Source organism: Drosophila virilis, chromosome X, assembly GCF_030788295.1.
Source record: "Drosophila virilis strain 15010-1051.87 chromosome X, Dvir_AGI_RSII-ME, whole genome shotgun sequence".
Taxonomy (NCBI): domain Eukaryota; kingdom Metazoa; phylum Arthropoda; class Insecta; order Diptera; family Drosophilidae; genus Drosophila; species Drosophila virilis.
The window spans coordinates 7271790-7291955 of NC_091543.1; the positions used below are offsets into that span (position 1 = coordinate 7271790).

General features: G+C 41.0%; 2 protein-coding genes across 7 annotated transcripts in view; one reads left to right on the top strand and one right to left on the bottom strand.

Annotated features, from left to right (window-relative positions):
- Nucleotides 1-20166, bottom strand: part of Flo2 (flotillin-2) — a 121312-nt gene that overhangs the window by 42027 nt on the left and 59119 nt on the right. The gene's annotated exons all lie outside the window — the stretch shown is intronic.
- LOC6633758 (glucose dehydrogenase [FAD, quinone]) lies at nt 4779-18351 on the top strand. Its single transcript, XM_002056908.4, has 3 exons — nt 4779-5708; nt 15303-15553; nt 15923-18351. Exons 1-3 carry the CDS (start codon nt 5251-5253, stop codon nt 17296-17298), a joined length of 2085 nt encoding a protein of 694 aa, XP_002056944.1. The 5' UTR covers nt 4779-5250; the 3' UTR covers nt 17299-18351.

Consider the following 20166-nt stretch of genomic DNA (forward strand, 5'->3'; position numbering starts at 1 on the left):
GCGTTATCGTTGGCATATGGACTGAACTAGGTAAACGCTCTATGGGCTAGGCAAGAGGATAGAGTTTGGCAATTGTCGCACACATAACGGACATACGCTGTTGGCCGGGTTGGTAATACGAAATCGAGTCGGTTAGTACGCAATGAGATCCATGAGAGATGCGTTACGCAGATTTGACAATGAATTACGAGTGAGCGGGGCAACGATGACGGGCACAAATTCATTTGCGGGCATTTAGGCAACAGATTAGATGAGAGATGTCAGCCAAGAGCTACCTGTTGCCACAACCACCGTGCGAGTGCGAGTGCGTGTGCGGTAACCCACATGCGAGTACTACACATACGTATCTGTATCTGTATCTGTATCTGTAACTGGGAAGTAACATCCGAGTGTTGCGGTTGCTGTGGTTCGCTTGTAAGTTTTGGGAATAGGTCACGTAGTGCTCGTGCAATATGCCACGCTCCGTTTGGCTTTGTGGTTGGTCTCAGCTGTGCGCACTTGTATATTATATATATCTATATACACATATATTGACAGTTACAAATGCATAGATACATTTGCAGAGTTTCAGATACAAATGCATGTCGCACTTGCCGCTTTATGTTCGCTCCAGCAAATTGCTTGTCATTTAATAAAGTTCATATTCGATTCATTCATTCAATTGCCTCATGCGAGCTAATAGAAATATGTATTGCAGTAATTACCCGGCTCTGCCCGGCTTAAATTAATGTAAACATTCAACTTACAACCAAATTGCTTGTGGCTTTCGGGTCAATCGAAATACATATGACAGTATTTTAGTTGGAAAACAAAAATATTTAAAATTTTAATTTTTTAAGTTAATATGAACATATATATAAGTATATTCATTTATATATATATTTATCGCGGCGCACGTTATGTCAACCGGATTGCCTACAACTACTGCTGCCTCTTCTTCAATTCACATACCATAATCATTTTGCGTCTTGCGAGTGTTTTTGCATTTCACTTTTAATTGCTTTTAAGTAAATTTCGGTGTTGATTGGGAAAGTGACAAAGAGCTAAATAGATAGAAAACGAGCCGTACGAGTACCGGAAACTTGTGTGCGCTTTATTATGTGCCGTCCGTAATTGTAGCGGAAGTGGTTTATAGTGGGTCACTTAGCAACCCAACTATTTCCCAACTATTTATCATCTCGTTATGAAAATGTTAAGTGTTAAGCTAAATAATTGCTAAGACGGCGGCATCTGTTACCATTGCATTCGACCAAATGAAGTAGAGAGGTTTTATCCTAATTGAAAGACTTGAAAGACTCACCAGATAGTAAGAGAACGGTTTATATTCGAGGTGTACCAAATATCTAAGGGGTAGGTGTGAAAATGGCAGATATAAAGCCATGTCGAGCAGCGCCATCTGTTGGGCCAATAAGGCATAAGATAGATTGAAGGCCTCGCAATAAGTTTCAAATGTTAATAACCCGATTATTTATAGCCGAAGTCTTGTGAAATTTGAAACATAGTTAGAAAAGAGTTCACAATTAACGCATACCAAATTTCGTAAGGCTCAGTGCAATACAATTGCCTTTATGGGCGCAGCACGAGAGCTTGTTGCACAACTCCAGAGATTGCCCCCGACCATAAGTGCCTCATGCGCTGCACATTCCTCAATGACATCGAGTCATAAATGCCCCACTTCTCAGCCCTTGACCATTCTTGGATGGCAATAAACGACTTCACATCCCATTGAAGGGCCCTCTCAGCACATGGCCAAGCTCTACAAGCTGGTCAACTTTATTTGGTTAGTGACGCTTCACGTTTCTTTTTATTTTATTTTTTTTTGCTTAACGGCGCTCGGGCAAAGCGTTTGGTTTGTCCCCAGCGGAACTGACACATTTTCGCATGGAAAAGTCACGCAGAGCAAAGAAAATGCCCAAAAATAACATAAACAAAACCCAAACCCGATCGTTGTCTGACCTTCTGACATTAGCCATATCAACAGCTAGAAAAACAATCCCATCGCATATCGACCTGGCGTCGCTTCGCGCTTTTTATTGCCGCTCTGTTAATTTGCGGTCATTACATTTTGCCTCGTCTCTTCTTCTTCTTAAGGCGGCGGCGGCGGCGGCGGCTCTTTGAGGGCAAACACGGAGGAGCCTACTTGCCGGAGTGCCCCCCGCTGCGACCCCCTCTCGTTTAATTCGTTTGCGTAATGGAATTCGATGACATTCAAGACAGGTGGGAGAGTACCGTTTTTTAAGTGTATGTTGCGCTACATTTTCTATTATTCATTTCGGCTGAAGAACCGAATCGAGCTTGAAGTCAACTGAATGAGATTCTAATTGAGAATCCCACGCTTCAAATGCCAGCGAGTGTTAATAACATGCGCCTGTTATGCTTAACAGCTGTGAGATGCGCTGTTATGCTAACAGTAACAATGCGAGCTTAACAGTTGTTCTACAGACGCACAAGAACTGCTTGTTATGTTATGAAACTTTTGTGAAATTCTTAATGCAATCAACAATTCTTTGATATCTTTTAGTGTATTATTATAAAAAGTAATAAACACATTAAAATTGTATATTAATAATATTTGATTCAAGCCCTTATACTTTTTGTTCAGTTAGCTGACTTCGTTAACTTATCGGCTTCAGCTTTATTCTGCATGCCCTTTTTTTGAATATTTTAACGTGCTTCCCAATTAAAACATAAATTCAATACACCAGCCAAGTTTATGCATTGCACGCATTTACTGTCGAGTATTTTTTGCAGCTCTAACAGCGTCACTTTAACAGACACAGCTAGCAATTGGCTCTGTTATCCTGATTTAACCGCTCTACATATAACCGCTTATGATAGAATAAAAATAATGATACTTCTCGCAATATAGTCACAACCATATCAATATAATAATTAAGTAAACTGTGTGTAATTGTTGTTCTGTTATATGCGCTTTAACAGCGAACTCGTCACTTTAACAGCAATACGCTCTGTTAGTGAACGAGTATTAGAGATACTTGAAACATGAACATGTAAAGAAAATACATATCATTAAATATGATTAAACATCATTCAAATCATTCGTTCCATTGAATCCAATTGATTGGCACACAACAAAATTATTGTTTTCCTGCAGGTTTTTCCAATCATTTTGGCAATTACGACTTACATTTCGAACAGGTTTTTTGTTTAAGACAATTTTTAACAATTCTTCTGATACAATTTTGCATCCGCTGCCTGAAGAGATGACGACATTAATTCAGTTCCTTATCTCCGCTGGCTTACGTGAGCGCACACACACACACCCCACACACCCCACACACCCCACACACTCGCACACACTAGCCGGCAATCGTTCGCTAAGTGCACATGACTGTTAAGTGAGCATGAAGGTCGTTTGGTTAAGTGAAATAAAAAGAGAAGCGAGTGAAGTAAAGTAAAATGCGAAAGAGTCAAAAAGAAAACCACAAAAATAAAAATGCCCATCGGCAGGCGAATTGAGCTGCCGGAGAGCGCTGCCACAGGAGCGCCAATCGGTTGCCAAACGGTTCGCAAACGGTTATGCGCTCGCCATGATATCGAGCACAAGTACATGTACGTATACTCAACCGTTTCGCAACAGCTCCCGCAGCAGCAGCAGCAGCAGCCGAAAAGGAGCCAACTAGCTGGAACGCGCTGCTCTGCTCCGCTCTCCCGTTGCGCTCTATCTGTGTGTTAGTGTGTTTATAGATTAGAGAGGAGCGCGTGTTAAATGGCTTTACAACACTACAATTTATACAGATTTTGATTGCGAATAATCCATTATTAGGATAAAATATTTATTCTATAAGCAGAAATTATTATTGGTTACAAATGTACAGCAACTGTTATTCAGATTTGTTAGTATCTGTGTCATAGTTAAATGGAGCTTAAAAAGTTTATAATTGAAAATTGTTTGATATCAGAAAACAACTAAACATAATATAGTTAAATTGATATAAATTTTGGCAGGTTTCTGCATTTCATGCCATTCTATTTTCAGGTATTTCCAATTTGCCAGCGACCACAGTCTATTTTAGCTATACCTTTCTTGAAGAAAAGCTTTTGTCATCTTATAAATATATCTTATCGCAAAGTTAAAAGAAGTACTTCGAATATGCTTAGTTATAATTTATTGGGATATATTTAGTTTAAGTAGTTGATAAGCAAATAAAATAATATATAGACAGAATTTAAGTATCAAATGCTGTTAAAGGGCTGCGAGAAAAACTGCTTTCATATGTATTTGATCATAAAACAGCAGAAAAATGAACTTAGAAAGGAAAACAGGAACGAACACGCCAACAAGTGTAAGGATGAAGAGAGAGCGAGACAGAAAGGGAATGAAAGAGAATGAGAGAGAGAGAAACAATGAAGAGTTTGTAAGCGTCAGAGAGGCAAATGCAATAAATACAGTCAAATATTTTTGTAGATAAATAATATAATATGTTCTTCTTGATCTCCTTTGATGCTTGTCATTTATTTTTCAAGTTAGCTGTCGAAAATTCCACAAATTCCAGCCAATACGTGCTTGGCTCGTGTCACGCGCTCCGCTCCAGCTCAGCTGCAGAGCGACAACTCACAGACAGAGCTCCTCAGCTGACGAGCTGCGCAGGGCGAGCGCATGCGCAACCGCCTCGGCCTGAGCTTCAGCTGCGGCGGCCGCTTAAACGGGCTTGCAACAAGAAATGCGAAGCAGACAAAACGTCGCACACGAGTTGCGTTTGTGGCTCAGAAACGCAGCGGCTGCCAAACAAGTCGGTTGCCTTTTTTTTTAGAAAATTTTTTTTTTTTTTTGTTTCGGGAAAAAGAAACAATTTTTTTTCTTCGATACGCCTCGAACGCGACGAGGAATGCAACGCGACTCGCACTTTTGTTTATTTATTTTTCAAAAAAATAAAGCAAAGAAACAATATTTTTTTGTTGTTGTTGTATTTTCGCTGTCCAAATGAAAGTGCACAATAACAACAATTGTTGATTGGTGAACGTGACGCGTGATTTGTGATTGTGAATGAAAGCGTGCAAGGCAAATTCTTGACTAAAAGAAAGAAGAAATTGAATAAAAGATGTGCTGAGTGCAAGACACCAGGCAAAGGAGCGACGCGAGCAGCGAGCAGCGAGCAGTGAGCAGCGTTTAAGGATAGCATTCAAAGCGGAGCTCAAGAATTGAGAGAGTGAGAGAGAGAGAGAGAGAGAGAGAGAGAGAGCGTGCAGGAGAGTCCGAGGGAGAGTGTGATATTTTTAGCTGTCAATATGGTTGTTGTGCCTGCCCTGGGCGCCGCCGCCGTTTCGGTGGGCGGGCTGCTCTTCAAGGCAAGCGCCGCCTCGAAGGCGGCTGCCGCAGCGGGCGTGGCAGCCGTAGGCGCCTCGAAACTGGGCCTGGGCATAGCCAGCGCCATTAAACTAACAACCGCCGTTGTCGGCGTCGGCAAATTAACAATTTTACCATTTCTAATCGCCGCGATAGCCTACTACAATTACGATCTGTTTGATCCCGAGAATCGGCCGTTTAATGTGCCGCAGGTGGAGCTGGCCTATGATTTCATTATCATTGGCGGTGGCTCAGCGGGCACGGTGCTGGCCTCACGTCTGTCGGAGGTGCCGCACTGGAAGGTGCTGCTGCTGGAGGCCGGCGGACAGGAGACGGAAATATCGGATGTGCCGCTGCTCTCGCTCTATTTGCACAAAAGCAAAATGGACTGGAAATATCGGTAAGCCGCAGAGAACCTTCACAGTGACCCACTTTGCTCTGAGGGACAGTCGGACAGTCGAGCAGCCAAATAGCTATAATGACAACAATATAAATGCCGACAACAACTAGCCCCAAGTACACAATTGTCATTCGGTTTGCCACCTTTCGGTCAAGTCAAACAAAACACGCCCCGGCGACTGGGCCGCAACGAGCTGCTGCCGTGTTCGAGTCTGAGTCTGAGACTCGGTCTGGGTCTGTGCCTGAGTCTGAGTCTGTCTGCTGATGCGTCACATTGATGACTCGCTATTTCCATAGCCATTTCCATATTCAAATCCATTTAGGCCAATCTCTCGGCTCTTGTCGCTTGTCGCTTGTCGCTTGGCTGTTGACTGTGAAATGCCTGAATGGCCAAGAGCTGCGCATCGTTCATTGATTTAGACCTTTTTCTCATTGGATGCGTGTCCGAGTAAGACAACGTTTATTTCTGGCTAACCAAACCAAGGCTGCAAACCGGTTCGCAGCGGGAATCCCAATCTATTCTTTATCAAACAAAACTAGCTGGCAACAAAACCAGCCGAACCAAGAGATTTTTATGCCCCTAACCCAAAGTCGTTTTATACAAATCTATGTCCCAGGCGGAAGGAAGCATATCTGCGCCCATATATACATATATTCTTGATATGTGCAAACGCATCTATCTCGGATGGTACAATAGCTACATATTTGCAGTTCAACAAATATATTGCATAAAGCCATAAGTAGAACGCGTTAATCCTATATCGATAAAATCAAATCTATTAATCTATTTTTAAACAAAACTCGCGGATTGGCATGGAGGTCAACATATAGTATGAACAAATGATAAATAGTTCAGTTTTTCCCCTAGAATTGGAAAGTAATATTTTTATACCCTACACCCTTTCAAAGTGGGTAAAAAGGATATCATAAAAGTATACACAGATCAAGCCTTTTTCATTTTATAGCTAGGTCCCTGCTGCGAGCTGCATTTGGCGTTGGTAGAAGACGGCTCAGGGTATCTTCTAGTTGGGCACTCCCGACTGCAGCACTCTTGTTAAATTTAGAGCCTTGCGGTTTGGTATATAAACTAAATTTCTCTAAAGATCGAACAAAGAAGTTTATCCGAAACGGGGTTTACTTTTTATCATTTAAATTGAATTGAATAAACGTAATCAACAATCATAATAATATTATCTATCTTAATATCAACATTAAAGCAGGGATAGCTAGAATATGCACGATTGATTAATATTTCAGTTAAACAAAGTTGATTACATTTTCATTACTCAAAGCCAAATATCAGCTAAATTGTTTCCAAATCATGTTTACCTTTGGCAACACATTCAGCTACAGACTTTGCTGGTCGGCTTAGCCCAAATTTGAAAAGCCAAAGTTTGTTTAGTCTGGCTCTCAGGGCCCAGAGCCTGGCTGGCAAATCGAAATATTTGGTTTGATAGTGCTATTCATTTACCTGGCTACACACCTTCAGGCCCGACCACAGCCTCAACGCTTGGCAACACTTTCAGTTAGCAGCAATCTGTCAAAGTGTTTGGCTATTTGCGATCTCTTTTCACACACAAATGGCAAATGGATTTTATGGGGAAACACTTTGCCTATAGACTGTTTTAATTTGCTGCCAAAGCCGCATTGGACAATGCAGATTTTTGCATTGAATAATGCATTTATAATGAACAGAAAAAAGGCAAATAGATAGATAAAGCAAAAAGAGAATGCACTCTACAGTGAGCACATTGTGTAACAAAAAGCCGCCTGTCATATTTTCTATTCACAAAAGGAGCATAATCGAACAACAGACAGAAAGTATCTTCAACAACATAAAGCATGTATCTAAAAGGTAAAGATTAAAATTAGATATTTCTGCCCGTCTTTATTATCTCGAAGACTCTGATAGTTGTAATTGGCAAATTAGGTATGTAGACGTGTCTTTGTAACTCAAATCGAGAAAGCCTGTGTTTAGGCACGCTTACTTAAAATGCTGAACAATTTCAAAGAGCTCCTATTGACAAATATTACTAAAGTTAAGTTGCTAAGTAAGTTGCTAATCCTTACCCTTAGTAGTAGACAAAGATTTAATATATATTAAAAAAAGAATAAGGGACGGAAGGAAACCTTTAATAGCTCTCCTCTTTCTGTGGCACGTAGCGCATATATTCGAATTGGCCGCATCATAACACTTTATCATATAGCCTGGCATAGGAAGAATTGGCTAAAGCTGAAGTTTTTTATTATAAGACATGTTTTTGCTATCCAAGATAACTTGATTGAACTTAGCATATAAGAGTTTTGCCATGCATATAAGCAATATCTTATCCACATGTTATTACTTTATAATATAGCTCAATGGAAGAAACTTTTGTAGCCTTCATACTATATAGATATAGATCATCCTGTCAGATAGATGCTTTGTGAAGATATCTTCGAAAGACTCAGCTACAACAAGTGACATTCCCACCCCTAGCATAAATGCAAAACCTCAAGACAATTGTCTTAAAGAGTATTTAAAGGTCGGCCTGCTGCTGATAGCTGTTAAAATTTGTTTCATTTGGTAGCCAAAACTCTTGAGCTTTTGCTCGCGCTGCCTACGTGACTTGCAGCTTGAATTGCTTGCGGTTTTTAGAATGAAGATTCCCCACACGAATAAATCGAGTTTGCAATTAAATCAAATAAATGTGCCTCACTCTCTCCCTCTCTCTCTCTCTCTCTCCCTCTCTCTCTGTCTCTGCAATGAAAACTCTCCTGAAATTAGAACGCGCTACCGTTAGGAACAGTTTGTTTTTTATCTCAACTTTTCTAGCTCTTGAACCTGATCACCTGTTGCTAGCCACCTGTCTGCTTATTATTCATGAGCTGGCGTTTATTTTGTGTTCGAACGCTTTTCAATACCGTAATCTATTTAACTGTTTCGGTAGGGCCCGGCTTGGACCCTGCCCTATAGCGACCACAAAAATTTCACTTTTATTCGAGCTAGTTCGTTTTTTCTCTCCCTCTCTCTCTCTCTCTATATATATATATATGCGTTTTTTTTTTTGGCTAGTCAGAATTCCATTGGCATTAGCGTGCGGCCAAAAGCTATTAGACACACACACACACATACACGCACACACAATTTCCAATTGGAACAGCGCAAAGCATTTCCATTTTTCATTTCATTTGGGTTCGCTTCGCTTTGCGGCGCCTGCATTTGTTTGTAATTGAATGCAACAGTGCGGGGCATTTGCCAGGTTTGTTGCCTGCCGCCTCCCGGCTATATGCATACGAAATCGAGAGAGAGAGAGAGAGAGACACACACACACAGGTACACACATACACCTGCACCTACATTGAATGGAGTGTGTGGCAATCAGCGCCTGTTTTCCGCGCCATTGCATCACTTTCGCGTGGCAGGGGCAGGCGGTGGCGGCCAATCAACAACAATAACAACGGCAACAACAACAACAACAACCACAACAAGCTGCAACCCGCAGCGGCAACGGCGATTGCATGTTGCCAGTTTAGCTGGCTTTAGCTGGTGTGCGATGGCTAAGGTTAGAGCCCTGTCCCCACGGGCGGCAACCTAATCCCTGGTCCAGCATCGTTTACATATTTTGGTATTTAATGTTTGTGCCGCAATCGGCCAGATTTGAGTTGTGTGTTAGCTCTTAGCCGAAACTGAAATACACTGCTTGCCACATCGTTTTTGTTGCACTTCAATGATTTGCATGTGGCAAATGTATTTCGAAAAATGATACACAAATATTTGGAAATATGTATTGAACACTTTTCAAGAATTCGTGCATTTTTTTTTCGCACTCAGCCTCTTTTTGTTTCAAATCACATGCCATGTGGCAACGCTTTGGCGCGCAGTTACAATTACAATTACAATTACATTTTGTAATCTAAAAAAAAGAAATGTGAAATGGGGCAACGCTTCTGCACTGAGTTGCCAGTAGATTTTCTTTAATTTTGTTTTATCCTACTCGCGCGTATTTTGCCACATGGCAACGCCATTTACAGTGCTTGTTCTTCTATTATACGCAGGCTTCATTTAGATCATCTCAAAGCTAAATTGTGTTTTTTTTTTGTGACATAAATAACCAGGTGGCAACACTATCCGCCTAACGCGTTTTTAATTGTATGCATATACAAATATGTGGCAATATCACGTCAAAAAGGTTGGCAGCAGCTTGTCAAGGAAGCGGTCAAATAAAATTCATAATATACAAAACAGACCTGTGTCTTACTCAAACAAGACATTAGTTGCCATACATGCAAAACACTGACAGGTGGCAACACTGCCTTCAATTGACAACAAAATGATGCTTAACATGTTAAATTTGCTGTAGTTAACTTTAGCAGTAGGTAGAGCAAATAAGAATCAAGCTATGCAACAGTTGTGACGCGCTTTTACACAGAGTTGATGAGCTGTTAACAGGCGCAGCATAAGGGGTTAACTAGGCCTTAGTGGGTTAATTGCCGGGGATTACCTATGTCTTAAAATCCACAAATTTTGATTTTTACAGCGCTCTTTGCAACATTTGACTTTTGTGTGGGCAATTAAAATGCTGTTAAATGAATAATGTTAGTTATAACAGCGAAGCCTAACATTTATTGTGATAATGAGTTCTTGGGCAACACACACAGATACACTCAAACACACGTAGATTAGGAACACGCCCATTAGGTTCACACATACCTGACTCTAGAGATCAGGCTTGTCATCTCCTGCTGCAGATATGTTGCTGTTATTGTTGTTGTTGTTGTTTCTTATGTTTCTTATGTAATGCCTGAACGAACCCAACAAATCGGCATCGTTAGGAGCGTGCAGTCATAAATGTCATCACCGATAGTTAGCGCCCAAAAGTGAGTATTCGCCTGGGCTGACAGCGAACACCCAAAGCGAATGCGTTCGGATGTTGCACATCAATTAGAAATGTTTGTTTGCAAAAAGCATGAGATAAAATGCTGTAGGGGCGGCCAGGTGTTTGTGTGTGTGTGCCTGTTTGTGGAGGAACTGGCCCGAACCGGCATATCCTACAGCAATTTCTCAATCTAAATGTGACGAATGCCAAATGGCCAAAACCGGATCGGAGCAGATAAAAGTGGGTTAATCGGTTACAGGCTGGAAATGGTATAAAATGAAATGAAACACCAGACCAGATCGGAGAGGCAACAGCAACAACAGCAACAAGAGAAACAACTGCAGCAGCAGCGCTGAAAGTTGAAGCGAGCTGCCTGCGCGGCCTGTCTGCCTGGCTGGCTGGCTGGCCGATTGCAATGAGCACAATTGCCAATCAAAAATACATGAAACGCAAACAAGCAGCAACCAACAACAATGAAAACAACAACAACAGCGTCTCAGCTGGTACGTGAGCGCGACAGGCTTCAGTGGGTAGCTTTAAAGTGAAAAAAACGCTCAGCAGAGACGCTCAAGAGATTGGCCAGTAAAAGGTATACTAGCCGACACACACACACACACACACACACCTGTCACTGATATGTCTAAAGCGTCATCAACAATTTTTGTGCGCTAAAAAAAATTTCACAATTTTCCCTTTTTTTTTTGGCCAATTTTTTTTATTTTTGGGGCCAGTCCAAATCAAAAGACTTAGGACACGAACTTGCGCGCACTAACAACCAAATCAGGCAAATAGCAAAACATGTCAAAGCAAATGTTTGCAATTGCCAGCGTGACACAAATGGCGACCTTGACTGCAGTACGCGACATCTATATACATTATATAGATATATAACAAATGCATAAGTGTCTGGCTTTTTACTGGCCAGTTTGTTCCGGCTGTCAATTGAATTAACAATTAAATTTGCAATAATCGAAGCACAAAATGTCGCTGAAATTAGTTTAACAAATAAACAACGAGCCCATCATGCAAATCTGTCTGCGTTTAGTTAAGGCTTCAAATGTTAATGTGACGCTAACAGCGTGACGTTAACATAACTATAAAATAAAATGCTGTTTAAATTCCACTTGGTGTCAAACTCCAGCGTTAAAACCCCAAACAAATGCAGCTGTTAGACACAATTTTAAACGAAACAAAAAAGAAAAACTGACATCGCTTTAGGGCTTTGAAAATACATAAGAGACATACCATATAGATAATCGATCTTCTGGCTGTTAACAGAGCAGGGTTATCAACGCAGAAGTTGGCTGCTCCGAGCTAGTATTGCACATATACTGTTGATCAGCATCAATAGCCGGGCTTAATCTAGTCAGATCCGTATGGCAATATATTCTGCTTTTCGAGATATTCTCATTTCAGGCGAATGCCTACAAAGGGTTCTACGTACTTTCTCGATCTGAGTTTCATATATATATCTGTATGAAACAACATATGTATTATTCCAGATAGTTGAAGAGTTGTCAACTGCTAGCAGGCTTTGAGCTTAGTTCGTTACTTAATTTATGTGTTAATATGCAAGCGCCATGCCAATTTATATATATGATTATAAAGATGACCATATTTATTTATATATATATATATATATATATATATTTATATATGGTTGACATTAGCAGGCTCAGGCGGTGAATCCATTTAGTTGGCATTTGAAACGCTTTGAAATGGCAGAGCATAAAAGAAGCGGGGCGAGCGTCCATAAATAACTAATGTGCAAAATAATTGCCCTCCCAGAGAGGGCACGCAAAACTGAGCTAACAATAATTGGTAACATTTATGTGCGCCAACTGTTAAATGGCTAATAAAAATACGCACACGAAAATTGCGTCACATGTAAAATGAAACGTTGACTGCGAAGAGCAGAGGGAAAGTTCAATATTTAATGACAGACTCCGGGCCAAGTCGACTCGAATAACTCGAATGATTTATTGAGTCAAGGCGCATAGCCGAATGGCCAAACTACGCCCAACAATGCGGCACAGTGGTACGAAAATCGATGCCAGCTGGCAGTTGGCAGTTGGCAGGTGGCAAGTGGCGCCCAAAAGAAGAGGGCCAAAACAAATGCCAGCATATTAATCAAGTCACCAGCTCGGGCAGGCGTGAAGAAGCGCAAACAATCAAAGCCAATGCACAATCAACAAACATAGATAATCAGCAGCAAATGGACATGAATCAATAAACTAGCAGCAACAACAACAACATGACATTTAAACACTTTCATATCCGAAACTCTGACTCTTTAATCTTCAATTTACTAACCGCAATCTGAAGTCTGCCGTCTTCCATCTGCATCCATCTTTGTCTTGACTTGACCAAGTTTTCCGCAACTGACATTTCGTTTCCTTTTTTCTTTATTGTTAATTATCAAATACCCTGTATATATTTGTAGCAGTCGGGTGGGCATCATGTGTTGTATGACCGTGTCAAGAAGGTAAAATAAGCTCTTGATCCAAAGCCCTTTTGTAAATTAAATGCCCCAACTGCAAATCGAGCTGTGCTTTGATTAAAAAGTATGCTGCGCAACGGGCAATTGTTTATTAAAGATTTAATTTCTTGTATCAAATTTTGCGAGCATATGACAAGCCGAGTTTTAAAGCCAAACCTGAACTCATCAATGTGGAAAGCCAGTTGCATGAGGCTCGAAGGGGTGAAGGCTGTTGGTTCGCACCGTCAACCGACCATTTTTCTTTGTGAACTCGGATGCTGAATTTCTAAGGAATTTCTAATTAGCTGTGGCTCAGCCATTCAATGGAAACGTATAACAAATAATCGATTAACGAATAACAAGTTTCTATATATTCTTGATTTATTTCCCGAATCGAACTATCGAATAAGCTAGCTGAGCTCCGTTACCATAAAAGCTAGGCATGACCATTTTTGTATCTAAGTTCTCGTATGCTTATTATGAATGAATTTTATTCGAGATTCCGATTAGCTCATCCCGCTGCCAAATTATGTAATAAAGACCCTGCTATGATCAAGGCTATATATAGAGAAATATTTCTTTCAATTAGATCTTACTTAACTGTTTAATACCCCTAAGATATTTTCTCTATATTCCCAATTTATTTCCCTATCGAATGTACCAGCTGAACTCAGCTCCTATCAGAGCTAGGCATAGTAAATTAGATAACTGATATCTCGTATACTTATTATATTTAGATTAGCTCTCCGAGCTTTCAAGTTATGCAGTAAACTAAATTAGGTATTAATATAAAAAAAAATGCACAATGTAGCTTCGTATTACAGAGCTAATCGGGCAGCTGTGCACAAGACTTTGAAAAATACCTGCTTATATTATTATCAGAACTCCACTTTCAACAAAAATTCCCTAATTCATGCCTAGTATAACATAGCTGTATTCATTCGACTTTAGCAATAGATCTAACAGGGTGTTTGCTAGTCGAGTGCGCGTCTCTGGGGCATGCTTAATTGTGTTGTCATGAATTAAGTTAGCTGCAGTTGTGCTGCACTTGCTGAGCTCATTGTTGATTGTTGTTATATTCAATTGCTGTCATTCAATTTGCAGTTCGTGTCGCCTGCCGGCTGCAGTTTCCTGTATGTTTAACAAACGCGAAACGGGACAATGGACGAAACTAATTAGCGCAGCGAGCGAGCGGAAGAGTGTGCACGGCAGGTGGGCGGCTAATTAGACCAAAAGTTGTAGGCGTTTTGTACACAATTTGTAGCCAAGCGACGAAAGCTGGCCGTGGGAGCGGCAGGAAATTCCTGACTAAACTGTAGTAGACCCTCAGGCCTTACGCATGATGAAAGAAAGCCAGCGAAGCAAACAAAACTTGGCAGCAGAAGAGCCCGACTAGCAGATACTCTAAACTCGCCTCTCCATACTATTTGTGGGAAATGCAGTCTTGGGTAAAAATTTAACGATATTATGAAAATGTGTAGACTTATCGTAAATAAATTGTGAGAAGTTTATCCTCTATGTACGGTACATGAAAACATATATTTTAATTGTCAACTCTGTGCCTTAGTGCAGTATAACAAAATGTTTATTTAATCTGCACTAGTTAATTGGCTCAAAGTAACCCACATAGTTGGGAAATTGGGTTGTCTTGATTATTGGCAACAAAGTCAACAATATTTGGAGCCCGAAGGCAAGCCCAAGGCAGGAAAACACTCGCAACTATTCATTAATACTCATTGCTACTGATAATGAGTACTTTGAGTACTCTGGTATTTTAATCCTAAAACGTACGCTCTTGCTCCAAGGCAAACGAGTTAAATGCCAAATAATGCCGCAGATCATGTACAATTTGTGGTCTGAGTTTCAATTGCACAAAGCTTTTTCCTAATGAACAACACTGAAGGCAATTGTTGTTGTTAGTTGTTTGTTTTTGTTTGTTGTTGTTGATGCTGTAATAAAGTTGCCCACTGGCCAACAATTGTTGCCCCGTCTACGTTTTGTTGCCAGCTTCTGTTTTGTTTGTATTACTGCCGCGGACGGTCAATGGCGCGTACAAAGTGGCTGTCGCCGCCGGGGAAGGGCGTGTGGGTGGGCGTGGCCCTTGAATAGGTTAGCTAATGCGATTTTATTGTCGTGCGATGTTTACCTGTTGATTAATGATGAAAGCCCTGCCAACACATTTGCTAATTGTTTACGTTTTCTCTATCATCTCCATTTCTCTCTCCCTCTCTCTATCTCTGTCTATCTCTCTCTGTAGCACACAGCCTCAGCCGACGGCCTGCCAGGCCATGAAGGACAAACGCTGCTGCTGGACACGTGGCAAGGTGATTGGCGGCAGCTCCGTTTTGAATACGATGCTCTACATACGGGGCAATCGGCGGGACTTTGATCAGTGGGCTGCATTTGGGAATCCCGGCTGGTCGTTCGAGGAAATACTGCCCTACTTCCGCAAGTCAGAGGATCAGCGCAATCCGTACCTGGCGCGCAACAAGCGCTACCATGGCACAGGTAGGTTCTCGTACAATTAACTAACATTGCCCGACTACATAAAAGCGTTTTTAAAGCCTTTTTAAAGCTTTAAGTGTATGTGTAACTACTTAAAGCTTTCGGGTGCTATTCCAATATTTTGAAAGAAAAGCTTCTTAGCTGTCTATAAAGCACACTTAAATGCATATAATCTGACCTACAAGTGGCTTTAGATTTAAGTAAACTTTAAGTAAGCTTTCAAAGCTTTTTGCCTAACACACTTTCAAAGGGAACTAAAGACAGCTAATTTCTTCTCATGCTTTCAAGCACCTTTTCCGCACTCCCTCTATATAACCCTTTGGGCTTTCATCTACTTTGAAATACTCCAATACAAAAACACATTCATTGCAGGTGGCCTCTGGACAGTGCAGGATTCGCCCTACAACACGCCCATTGGGCCGGCCTTTCTGCAGGCCGGCGAGGAGATGGGCTACGATATCGTCGATGTGAACGGAGCCCAACAGACGGGCTTTGGCTTTTACCAGTTTAATATGCGTCGCGGTTCGCGCAGCTCTACGGCAAAATCCTTTCTGCGACCAGCCCGTTTGCGCTCCAATCTGCATGTGGCGCTCTTCTCGCACGTGACCAAGGTGCTAACAGATCCGCAAACGAAACGCGCCACCGGGGTGCAGTTCATCCGGGATGGCCAGCTGCAGAATGTCTACGCTACGCGGGAGGTGGTGTTGGCCGCTGGCGCCATTGGCAGTCCGCATCTGATGATGCTCTCGGGCATTGGCCATGGCGAGGAGCTGGCCCGCGTGGGCATACCGCTGGTGCAGCACTTGCCCGGCGTCGGCCAGAATCTACAGGATCACATAGCGGTGGGCGGCATTGCCTTCCTAATCGACTATCCCATCTCGATTGTGATGAAGCGCATGGTGAACATCAACACGGCGCTGCGATATGCCATCACCGAGGATGGGCCGCTTACATCCAGCATTGGCCTGGAGGCGGTCGCCTTTATCAATACCAAATATGCAAATGCCAGCGACGATTGGCCAGATATGAACTTCATGATGACCTCCGCCTCGGTAATGTCTGATGGCGGCTCCCAGGTGAAGACCGCCCACGGTCTGACCGATGAATTCTATCAGGAGGTCTTTGGCGAGGTGAACAATCGCGACGTTTTTGGTATATTCCCCATGATGCTGCGGCCCAAGAGTCGCGGCTATATTAAGCTGGCATCGAAGAATCCCCTGCGCTATCCCCTGCTCTACCACAACTACCTCACCCATCCGGACGATGTGAATGTGCTGCGCGAGGGCGTCAAGGCGGCGATTGCCGTCGGCGAGACCCAGGCGATGAAGCGTTTCGGCGCACGCTTCTGGAGCAAGCCGCTGCCCAACTGCAAGCACCTGACCCTGTTCACCGACGAGTATTGGAACTGCTTCATCAGGCAGTACACGATGACCATCTATCATATGAGCGGCACGGCCAAAATGGGTCCGCCCAGCGATCCCTGGGCCGTGGTGGATCCACAGCTGAGGGTTTACGGTGTGCCCGGATTGCGTGTAATCGATGCGAGCATCATGCCGGCAATTACAAATGGCAATATACACGCACCGGTTGTCATGATCGCCGAGAAGGGCGCCGATCTCATCAAGCAGCTGTGGCTGACGCCCACCACGAAGCCGACCGATCAGCAATGGCGCACCAAGCGTTCGCTGACCGCCACCAATGAGACGATAGCGGAAAGGGTGCGACAATGGCCATTGCCAAGCGCGTAGCGGGCGCGAATGCGAGCGGCGGGTGGGATGTGGGATGAAGTTGTGAGCCGGCCCGGAGGCATATGCTGATCAATCAGTGACAGTTGCTTAAAGTAGCTTTTTGAGCTTGAGAATAATTTTGTGAATTGAGAGACAATCGAAAGCGCATCGTGAACAGTTTGTAAAGCTTTGGGCTTTAACTGAGCTCAATTGTCAGAAGTCAATTAAGCTTTAATGTGCTTTCTTAACCATTTGCCAAAGCTCGTTTATCCTTTTTAAAGGCTCACTAAGAGCTTTCTTTCAATTTCTTAAACAGTTTCTAAATCTCAACGTGCCTTCATGTTAAATATTGCTTATAATCTTAGTCTGAAACTTTCATGTGCTTGAACTTAATGTTGATCAAGTAACGCAAAAAGCTACATAAAAGCTTTCGTAAATTTTGCTAGAGAACTATAATGAGCAATTATTCAATCGACAATTAGGTTACCATTTCGAAGCTTAATTTTAGTCATCTTAACTTAAGTAAAATCCCAAGCAAAGCTTCTAAAAACTCTGCCCCACATAAAATGATTTCCCCAGGCTCATTATGCGTGCTGTTGCTTGCACGAGATTAATCTCAAGCTAGAGCTTTACTTTAAGCTCGTGTCATTGAACGTGGCTCTTTAACCGGGAATAGGTTTTAGTTAGTTAATTCTCGTCGCATGTGCGCACATCGCACGTTTAATTTATTAAGCTTTAGTTCGCTTTGCTGCTCCTATTTCTGTGCGTTGTCCTTAGTCAAATAAGCGCTTCTTGTAAATATCGAGTCATTTATGCTAATACGTTTGTTTGTTTTATACATGGATATAGATATATACTTTACCTACATATATATATATATATATATATATATATACTATTTTTTTTTTTTGTGCGAGTGTCTGATACTAAATATGAACCATTTTTTTTATACTTCGCCGCGTACACTTGGAGTACCTCAATTAGCACTTAAGTTGGATACGAAGTAATCAGTGTTTGAATTTAAATAGCTGTTATATAAAACGAATACATGAGTAAATAAAAGAAATAAAACTAAATAAACAACAAGCCATGGAAATATTATTTCACAGTGCTTTTAAAACCTGCCCATATTTAGCGAGCGCACAAACCGCAATCTGCGATCAGCGAGCACACAAACCTTAAGCCTTAGTCTACTTTACGATTGATTTTGTTGCAAGTTTATACCTTTGCTGCCGATCCAATAGCTTAGCTTAACTTTGAAGCTTACCTGCAAATAAAAAAATTAAAAAAAGTTAAATTAGTTTTTGGTAAAATACAACACATAAGTACTATAAAGCTTGACTTAATTTAAAAAACATATTAAGCTTTTACGCCTTAATGCAGTTCGTATATTTTGATCTTCTACTTATACTTCATTTAAGCCGAGCCCAAAAGCATGCTATACAAATATTAGTTCGAATATCGAATTCGATTTCCTTAAGTTGAGCCTACTTTCTAGAGTTCGCGTATAATTTTTGGAAATATCTTTCAACTTTATTAATGTTGAAAATTATGTTAAAAAATGTTGTAGAAAACTATATTTTTATTAATATAACTTATCAAGTGTACTTTGGCAATATGATAGATTTCACTTTGGTTCCAACCAAAAGATGTAAATAATATATGATAATATACATATAATATACATATAATAATTATTCAATCAAAAATCTGCAACTTATCTGAAATGAAGTAAAATTTGTATCCCATTTAAGATCTTTTAGCTTGGTTCGCGAAAAGAAAACCCAAATTCATATTGAGAAAAAACAGTACGAACAGGCATGCCGTTAGACAGTAGTTATATCATCCATCATTCTAATGTGACATGATTCGTAGAAATGTATGCATCTATGTCCATACAAACTCAAACTCAAACAAAATCTGTTGTATCTGTCACGTCGTCGGCATAAGATACACGTTTGAGGCTTCGCACGGAACGTGCATAACTTATCAATTAGATAATTAAGGAAACAGTTGCAACTGCATAAAAGCGTCGTACAACTGTCGTATAATTAATTGACAACGATTAATATCTGTATTTGCTAGCCATAGCTAACTTAACAATTATACTATTCTACAATATTAATCAATTTCAGACGCAGCCAACTTAACACGCCTATTAAATTGATTAATGCTGCCAGATCGTTTACAAAAGATTTATGGCACGTTTCCTTTATTGATCATTAATCAAATTTAGTTGGCACAGCCAACTTAACGAGTACATAAAATTTTTTAATGCTGCCAGATCGCTTAAATAAAACGTTGGTGGATTTAATCCAAGAAAACTGAATCCTAGAAAGCTAGGAAGCTGAACACATCAATTAGATATATTTTATTGATGAGATATTTTTATTCATTTATTTATTTTTTTTATTAGGGAAAAGCGGAAAAACCGCTACGAATATCCGAATAGCATTTTAAGTATGGCCTTAGGCAGATGTTACGCAATCTGGCCAGCAAATAATTCAAGGCAATAGATGGACTTTTCCTCATTGTACAAACAATGAGTGCGTAAATTATCTAAAAAAAAACCAATTAATTAAATCAAATAAGTTCACTCAATGCGTTGTCCAATTAGATGCGCCGGGGAAGCGTTAAATGGAATTCCGAAGCGATTGCAATTACAAGCTCATTTCGAAGATGATTGCAATTAGGCTTTACGCAGGAGGTTTTTGGGGACGGGGGCCGTACCGTAATGCTGATTGGGGCTGGGATTATAAAAAAACTTAACGATGCTTGAACAATGATACATATACGTATTGAATAATGCATTGCATTTTTTGTTTTTCTTAATATTATTTTTGTATGGAGGTGGTGGCCATTCGGTTGGGCCTGGCCAATGATTTTGTT